We start from the raw sequence: 8843 nt of genomic DNA, 5'->3' as shown, positions 1-8843 counted from the left end.
TTTGTGCTGGGGATCCTTATTGCAGAAGGGGAAATGCCCTCTTCACCCATATCTCAGTCAGAACACAGAGTGAAAGAACATTGGGACGTTGGGAAGAGGGAGAGGGTGGGTAGCGACCTTTCTGGCGTAGTCCAGGCTGCTTTGATCTCTATGACTCTGTCCTCTTACTTAAAAAGAAGGAACCAACCGCTCATCCAAGGCCGCCGGGATCCGAGTCCGCAGAGCTTTAAGCTGAGCCCCCTCGTGGGTCCAATTCAGACAACAATTTGAGTGAGGCTTGGAGAGGGTCCCTGGTGGGGTGCGCCTGAAGCGCTTGGCCCTACAGAACCCCTCCCTCCCCGCGCAGCGGCCGCGCTCCTCCCCCGGTTCTGCCTCCCTCCCGCCCTCCTCCCCTCGCTCCCTCACCCTCCCGCCCGAGCCCGCGCCGAGCCCGCGCCGGAGCCGGAGCCAGAGCGCGGGCAGCGCGGAGCGGGCGGCGGGAAGGTAGCGGTGTCCGGCGACCCGCCGCCCGGCTCAGTCCCCGAAAGACCCTGGCATCGGACGCCCGCTGAGGCCAGGGGGAACCGGGGACTGCGCAAGCGAGCATCCGCCGCCCGACTCCACCGTGAGCAGTCCGAGGTGAGCCCCGGAGGAGGGCGCGCCCACCGGAGGAGGTCCAGCCCCGCGCACTCCACACCGAGCTCACTTGTGTCCGGAGCCGCGGACGTAGCAGGAGGCGTCGGCCCGGAGCCAGCGCGGACAACGAGGCGATCTGTCCCGGAGGGCGCGGGGGAGCCGGGCAGAGCGGCCGCGCGCCGAGCCATGAGCGGGGCGCAATAGCAGAAGGCGCGGGCTGCATGGAGCGCGCTGGAACGCGGGGACAGCGCGGTGGCCGGCGCCTGCATGGGCTCCCGCTCGCATTCCGGCTGGCGCTGCTGCTGGCTGGGTCGCCGTCGGGTCGCGCTGGGGCTCCCGAGACGCAGGAGCCCGCAGCGTCCGGCACCGTGGCTCCGGAGGGAGGCGACCGCTGCCGGGGCTACTACGACGTGATGGGCCAGTGGGACCCGCCCTTCAACTGCAGCTCGGGTGTCTACAGTTTCTGCTGCGGCACGTGCGGCTACCGCTTCTGCTGCCACGACGGCCCGCGCCGCCTGGATCAGAGCCGCTGTTCTAACTACGACACGCCAGCCTGGGTGCAGACTGGCCGGCCGCCCGCCCGTGCCCGTGACACTGCCGCCCCGCGCGATCCGGCCCGCGAGCGCAGCCACACTGCGGTCTACGCGGTGTGCGGTGTCGCCGCGCTACTCGTGCTGGTTGGCATCGGGGCACGCCTGGGCCTGGAGAGAGCGCACAGCCCGCGCGCTCGGCGCACGGTGACCAGGTGAGCGCGCCCTCCAGTCCCGCCATGTCCTCACAGTCCCCGGCTGGGTCCAAATTCCCCTGCAACTGTACCCCTCTCGACCCCCTGTAAGTCTCGGCCTCCTTTTCCTTTTGTTTTTGTTTTCTTCTGGGTCTGTCTCTCTTCCCCCCCCGCCGGAGACACCTGATACTTCACCCCTTGACCTTCCCTGCTTAGACTGGGTTCTGGGTCGTTCTCCTTGTAGCTCTGCACCTCCACTGCAGAAGAATAAGAAAAAAAAAAAAAAAAAGGCGGCATCCAAGGGAGGGGGCACTGACGATGACCAGGCAGGACACACACGGACTGGGGCAGTACTGAGGGTGGGCTTAGGCAGAGAGGAGATGTTGGTGCTTGGCGGATTCCCCTGCTGCGGCTCCCGCTTTCCCCTCCCTCCTCCCACCTCCATCCATTTTCCCAACCCAGTGTGACTCAAACCTGACCTTCATTCCTTAGAGTTTCAGAAGCATCCCCTCAATAGCCCCCAGGCAAATGTCTGGCTCTCCAGTTGCTCAGATTGGAGGGGAGAGAGACCAGTGTGTTTAAGGACCTGACAGGTGCTGGCTGAAGTTTTGAGCTTATTTTGAGTTTTCAGCCGAATGGGAATTCTGTGCCGACCCTGGAGCTCCCCCTCTACCTCCTCCACTTATGCCCCCAGCACATCCCATGTCCTGCTGGTGCTCGCCTGTCCACCCATGGCCCAGCCTGCTCAGACTGTTGACACCACATGCAACAGGCTGCAATTGGGAGTGACAACAGAGGGAGGTCCCCCCAACACACACACACACACGCGCACACGCAAACGCACACACCCCTGGAGGACCAGATGTGGATGTCCCAGAGGCAGAGCATGAGACTTGTCGCCACCAGACCATTTTAGCCCATCTCTTCCAGGCAGTTGGAGGACAGAACTGGGGGCCTGGATCTTGTGTTTCTCTCCGAGCTACTGAATCGCCAGCGTTAGCAGGGGGTTCTGAATGCTGCAGAGGCAGAAAAAAGCTCAGCCCTGGATCTCTCCTGCAGGACAGAGATAGCAGTGGGGAGGTCGGAGAAACAGTGGGCGCTGAGGCCCCTTGTGGTAGAGGGGTGTTGGGCTAGTCCATGACTGGCCTATGGATGTGCAACGTCCAGATTTGGTTATGTCCCTATAACAATGTGCCTTGACTTTCTTCTTTGGGCTACTACCCAAGTTTCTCTTTAATTCTGCCATGCTGATGCGGATGACTTGGGGAGGGGGTTGGAGTCAAGATTGGAGTCTGTGCAAAGGCCCAGGGGCATGACGATTCCTCCTTTCCTTGGGAGAGCTGGGTTATCCGTGCCTGTGTGGCATAACTGGCATGTGCCACTGAAGAGTGGGACAAGGAGAGGTCAACTCAGACAGGCTGCAGACCCTTTTAGAGCCTGCCACTCTGCAGCTAACCCTGGGCTACCTCAGGTGTCTTCCAGTGTGCCTCTTCATTATCAGTCAGAAGGAGGGTCAGGCGGAGTAGGAGGAAATCATGGGTTCTGGGTACTGCAGGCAGCTGGGCTGAGGGCCGGGCTGCCTATGGGAAAGGCTCAGTCAGACACTGCCACAGCTGGGTGGGGGCTGGGTGTTCTGTGTACCCAGGGAGGCAGCTGCCCAAGGTCACACAGCCTTTGGGTGCAGAGGGATCTCCGTGGCTTCCCTGTTTTCTTCATTGCCTTCCTTGCCTGTGTGGCAGCTAGGTCCCAGGCCCAGCAGAACCCCACACAGCGGGAGTGCAGGTAGGTAAGGGAGACCTTGGAGGGGGGACTCTGGTAGCACTTGAGTGACAGAGTATGGGAGAAGTTGGGGAGAAGGATATCAGATGCAGAGGCTCAGTAGGGAGGGTCTCGGAGAGTGAGCCACAGGAAGGAGCCTCAGGAACACAAGGTGGCCCTAGTTCCATATGACCTCATTACTTCCCTGACCTGCTTTGGGAGATGGCCATCTTGGGGCCACAAGCGAGGCTGACAGGTCATGCCTGGTAGGGGAAGTGAGATGTCCCACTAGAAAGAACAGAAGGGAGGCCCAGAGAGGCTAAAAGAACTGTCCAGAGATACAAAGTGGTCCCCCATGGGGGACCAGGGAGATGGCTGCTCTCTCAGAGGACCCAGGTTCAATTCCCAGCAACCACATGTTGGCTTATGACAGCGCTTCTCAGCCTGTGGCGGGGAATAATGACCTTTCACAGAGGTCGCCTAAGACCATTGGGAAACACAGATATTTACATTATGATTCATAAACAGTTACAAAATTAGTTATGAAGTAGTAATGAATATAATTATATGGTTGGGGTCACCGCAACATGAGGAACTGCATTCAAGGGTCACAACATTAGGAAGGTTGAGGATCACTGGTTTATGAACCCCAGTTCCAAGAATCTTCTGGCCTCTGAGGGCACTGAGCATGCATGCATGCAGGCAAAGCCCCGGTATGCATAAAATGATAAAATAATTCAAAGTGAGACAGAGGTGACGACCGCCAGCCCTATCTAACTGGAGAGGCCGGGGCCTACAAGTCCCTTCCACATCTTCCTTTCTCCACAGGACACTGACAGAACTTCTCAAACAGCCAAGCCCCCAGGAACCACTGCCTCCACCTCTGGGCCCACCCCTGGGTAACTGTGTCCAGGTCCAAATGGGTGATGGTATTCTTCGGGGTTCCCCCCACAACAGCACAGGTGAGCAGGCTAGTGGCCGGCCATTGGTCCGTGGGAGTGGGGAGAGTTGATTGGTTGGCTAGGGAGCCCGGTGGGGGTTGGGGGGTTGGAACTGCTGCCTGCTGTATATAAATGTGGGGAGGGGGCTGCCTGTGCAGGAGTGTGGTTGGGGTCCGGACAAGTCCTTGGTGGAGAGGAACCATCCTTTTGCCTCCTGTCTCCTGGGCAAGGATGCGGTGAGAAAGGCTCCAGATTCAGGATACGCTGGCTGGAGCCGTGGTTCCGAGGCTCTGGCTTTGTGAGTCTGGAACACATTTCTTGGTCTTCTTGGCTGTTCCTCCACTATTTACATGGAGTTTAGTGCCCCTCCATGTCTGGGGAGCGGTCCAGGGATTTAGCGCCTTGCTAGCTAGCGAGCCATGCATTAGGGTAGCACCCTTCGGGGCATGCTGCCATTGTTCATGGTTTTGTGAGCTAAACCAGGACATTCTGGAGAGCTGTCCGTGTCCCAGGTTGCCTGCAGTTGCTGTTGGGAAGGGTGTTGAGAAGAGGTGGTGGCGCAGGCAGGGTCAGTTTGCTGTCTACACACCCTCGCCCCGCTCCCTTCCAGACAAGAAACGCCTCAATAATGCGCCTCTGGGATCTACCACCCCGGGACCTCCGCGCGGCCCCCGGCTGCAGGGTGGTGGCAGCCTGACGTTGCAGCCCGATTACACCAAGTTCGCTACTCTCAAAGCAGCAGCCCTGAAGGCCACAGGTGAGGTGCATGTTGCTGGCGCCAGTTCCCCAGAAATGCTACTTTCCCTCAATAGCAGCCCGCTTGGCCAATCCGAGCTCAGGACATCCCCAAACAGCCAATCGACTCCCTCCTCAGCAGCTGACCCGTCTCCTAAAGCCAGTGCTGTGTCGACTGACCCTGTCTCCACCCCTCCACCCTGCAGAGGCTGCACCCCAGGACTTCTATCAACGTTTTCCCTCTACCGAGCCGGCCCCACGAACCCTCCCAGCGCGGGGCCCGCGTAACCCGGAGGACTTGCCTGCGCTGCTCGAAGCCTGTCCCTGGGCCCCTCCAGGCTACGTACCTCCCACCGGCCCTGTCGCATCGGTCCCCTATGCAGCCTGGACCGCGGGCCGCCCCACGAGGCCGGTCCCCCGTGGCCACTTGGTGGCTCACGTCTCCCCTGCACCCCGGCGGCCCAGTCACGTGCCACGGCGTCAGTTCAGCGTGGAGAAATTGCCCGAGGCCTTCAGCACACAGCCTACCACCTTTTACAGCAGCGCCGGCAGAGGGCCCCGGCACCTAAGCACCAACAGCAAAGCTGAAGTCACTGTCTGAAATGGAACCACTGGAGCCTTCTGTGGGGTCTGGGGCCCCAGGTCGTGGAGTGGCAGTGCTGGCTTCGATCCACACGGGACTAGGGACATTTGGAGCCTGTGGCTAAGGGGCCAAAAGGGTAGGGCCATGTGTTCTGTCCTTGGGAATGCAGGGCTATCCTTACCTGTGTAAATAAACCCTCTAATGTGGTTCCTATCTCAAGGGGATCGTCAGTCATTGACCATACATGACAGCAGTGCAGGTCCGAGAAAAGTGGCCAGAGAGGACGGCTGGGTTAATGCCAAACATTGCTCAGAGCAGAACAAGCCATAGAGAGCGGTTAGGCCTGTGTCTTAAGATCTGGGTTCAGGGGAGAGGGTCCATGTGCTCTTCTAGAGGCTAGCCCCTCCCCTCCCCACAGCTGATCTCTCACTCAAGTTTCAGTTAGCTCAGCCTCGCTGATCCTCATGGACATAGCCTGGCCCTGGGCCGGCTCCTAGCTTGCAGGCTGCTTGACCAGATTGGCCCAGGGCCACCCCCCTAATGGGTGCAGGCCACATGGACATCTGGTGCTCAGGATAGAGGAGCCTAGCCTCCTCCCAGGAGCTGCTCTGGGGTTAGGGGGATGGAGATGTTGGAATGGGAGCCTAGCAATGCCCCTCCCTTGGGGTTGCTCCCACTGCACAGGGTTGGCACTGCTAGCTCTCTTTCCCCCTTCCTGCCAGAAGCTCCCAGTACTGGCTGAAGCCCAGCGTACTGTCATTGCCTCTTTGCACCTTCCCCAATTCCTCAGTTCCAGGTTCTGCTATGTGTGGGGATACCCTAGCTACAGTCCTTCCTGTGTTCCAAAGGGTGGCACACTGCTATCATTTGTTGCCATCTCTAATCCTAAGAGATCTACGGGCTGTCTACAGATAAGGTGGTCGGTCACTCAGGCCACCTGCCACATTGTTGCAGGTCTTGGCTGCCAAGCATGACCTTTCTGCTCAAGAGCCTTATCTGCTCACCGAGGCCAAGGGCAGTGGTCACTACCGAAATGCTGACTTGAATAAATGCACTAGTTGTGCCTCCTGGCTGCTCGAATCCTCTGCGGTGTACTTTGCTGTTGATGTCCTTTACCATGTGGTTCAGAGTTGTTTCTCGGCCAGATGAACAAGACTCAGCCACACACCAAACAGGTCAGCCTGAGGCTCCTTCTCAGGCAGAATTCTCCACTCTATCTCTACCAAGGCCCGAGTACTGCACGCGGTCATGCCACCCCCTCTCACAGCTTCACCAAGTGCTCACTGCACACTGGTACTTCACGAGCGTCCATCACTCTGATCTGAGCAACGGGCCTGTGGTGCCGAGGTCAAGGGTATGGATTATCCCAGTCTGCATACATGCAAGTGGGGGCGAGAGGTGAGTTCACCAGTGACTCAGCCGGAAATGCAGAAACCACACTTGTATGTGGCCATCAGTTGCTGAGCTGCTTAGGAGGGCCCTGCCCGCCAATAAGTGGAAATGAAGGAGTGGCCCACCTAATGGAGGAGTGACTTCACACCTCAAGTTGCAAAGAACTGCTACTGTCCACCAGCCAGCCAGCTGAATGGTCAGGCAAGGGGCTGGAACCTGGATGACAGCCCTTTTATCCCAGACCCTCACCCATCCCTAGGATTTGTCAAGTACACCTGTGGGCAGCAAAGGACCAGCAGACTGCAGCCACCTGACTGCTCTTAGTCCTAGCCCACTGCTGGCCATGTTATGCAGTCATTTGGTTAAGAGACTATAGTGGTATACTACAGACTCACACAGCCTGTTAGGTGGTACCAATCTGTGTTTATTGAATAACCTATGTCCAGCACATGGTGAATGTTTCAACATCAAGGAAGACATAGGTGTATCCCCTGTTCAGTGAAAAACCACCCTCCCCCCCCAACAAGGAGAAAAGGCACAGTATATACACAAGACACAAGGGCTGGGCTGCCCCGTGGGCGGGGGCCATAAATTACAGTGATAGCTGGGGAGAGACAGAGAATAGGATAAATGGGGTCCAAGCACAGGAAGGGCCCACCCCTGTCTGCTCTCTGCTTCAACCAGCTTGAAGGGAAGAGAAGCACAAGGTGGGAGAATTCCTCTTAAGTCTCTCAGGAAGCCCTGACCAAGCAGTCCAGAAAAGCAGGACCACTTCTTCCTAGGACTCCCCCATCCCAAGGCAAGAGACCTGATTCCTACCCTGAAAAAGAGAGGCTTGCTGCTGGGGAGGGCTTGGGACCAGTATCTGCCACCCTGGCTTATTCACAGACAGGAATTCAGGATAAAAATACACTATACGGGAGGTAGGAGTTAGGCTGAGCTAGAAGGAACAAATAATCATGCTGAAGACCCCTGGATCCCAGGCCCAATGGTGGCTTTATCCTGTCCAGCCCCTTGGGCCTCCCTGAGCTCAGGCTGCCATCTCAGGGGGTGGAGGAGTGGGAAGGAACAGGACAATTAAATAAGATACCATTTATTTTTTAAAAAATTAAAAAACAATGCCAACATTATTTCATCCATCCCTAGACCTGCCCCTGCCTCCCACCCACCTCCCAGGGCTGGGCTCCCTTCCTTCCCTGGCTGTCCCTTGTAATGACAAGAAAACAATGAACAGGCTTAGTCAGGCACAGGAGAGGAATGCAGACCCAGGGAGAGAAATAAAGATGCCACAGCAACTTTGCCCTGTATCGTGGCAGGCCCAAGCACACACATATAAAAACATCTGTATAAAAAGGGGCATGCCAGATAAGTCCAGAATGCAAAATGCTCTCTGCTGCACAGAGACCTAGTTCCCAGAGAAAGCCTGATAAAAAAAAAAACAAAAAACAAAACATAACAAAAAAACCCGAAGAGGCAGAGAGGGAGACACTCAAGAGTCTCCAGAGGGCTGGGGAAGGGGCTCGGCAGCACCCTACGTTGCTTTCAAGTGAGGAGATCACCCCATTCCTGCTCAGGCCACCTGGGCTGAGACCACAGCAGTTGTAAAGAGCTCTGCCCATGGTCCTACTGGCCTGAAACAATCCAAAAGCCTTGGCAGGTACAGCTCAGAAAGTCAGTCTTGCCTTCATCCTCACAGCTCTTGGAGAAGGAAGAAAAACAGATGGGGAGACAGTCTGAGACACAAAGGGAAGGTCCTGGAAGAAAGGGACAAAGGTGGAAAGAGGTGGACCAAGCCCCGGACGTGGTCAGGAGGCAGCGATGGCAGTGCCACCACCCAGCTTGACAATCATCTGCTGGCAGTCATTGCAGGAACGTCGGTCACCCACCTTCTCCAGGGTGCGGGCAGCTTCAGCCAGCAGTACTGCCCGCTGGCCTGGGGAAGACAGGAAAGAGAGGGGAAGATGGCGGCAGGCCAGCAGGATGGCAGTAGCTCGTTCTCGTTGGCCAGGCCAGGTGTCTAGGTCTCCTGTGGGAATGAGATTTATGTAAGCACTGTCCCAAGGACTTGATGTGGCCTCATTTGCTGAACTCACCC

General features: G+C 57.4%; 2 protein-coding genes across 3 annotated transcripts in view; one reads left to right on the top strand and one right to left on the bottom strand.

Moving 5' to 3' along the window:
- Positions 1 to 438: 438 nt before the first annotated feature.
- Positions 439 to 6274, top strand: Shisa8 (shisa family member 8). Its single transcript, XM_057791913.1, has 4 exons — positions 439 to 1360; positions 3926 to 4059; positions 4649 to 4795; positions 4980 to 6274. The coding sequence occupies exons 1-4, from the start codon at positions 837 to 839 to the stop codon at positions 5372 to 5374; spliced, it is 1200 nt and encodes a 399-aa protein (XP_057647896.1). The 5' UTR covers positions 439 to 836; the 3' UTR covers positions 5375 to 6274.
- An 886-nt stretch (positions 6275 to 7160) lies between these two features.
- Srebf2 (sterol regulatory element binding transcription factor 2) overlaps positions 7161 to 8843 on the bottom strand; it is a 59922-nt gene continuing 58239 nt past the window's right edge. For both annotated transcript variants that reach the window (XM_057791588.1, XM_057791590.1), the window contains exon 19: positions 7161 to 8774. In XM_057791588.1, coding sequence (XP_057647571.1) covers positions 8554 to 8774 — 221 coding nt within the window. In that variant the 3' untranslated portion in view covers positions 7161 to 8553. The remainder of the gene's footprint in view (positions 8775 to 8843) is intronic.

Source organism: Chionomys nivalis, chromosome 17 (genome assembly GCF_950005125.1).
Source record: "Chionomys nivalis chromosome 17, mChiNiv1.1, whole genome shotgun sequence".
In the NCBI taxonomy this organism is placed as follows: domain Eukaryota; kingdom Metazoa; phylum Chordata; class Mammalia; order Rodentia; family Cricetidae; genus Chionomys; species Chionomys nivalis.
The sequence above is the reverse complement of the archived record's forward strand: the minus strand, read 5'-3'. Positions and strand labels throughout refer to the sequence as shown.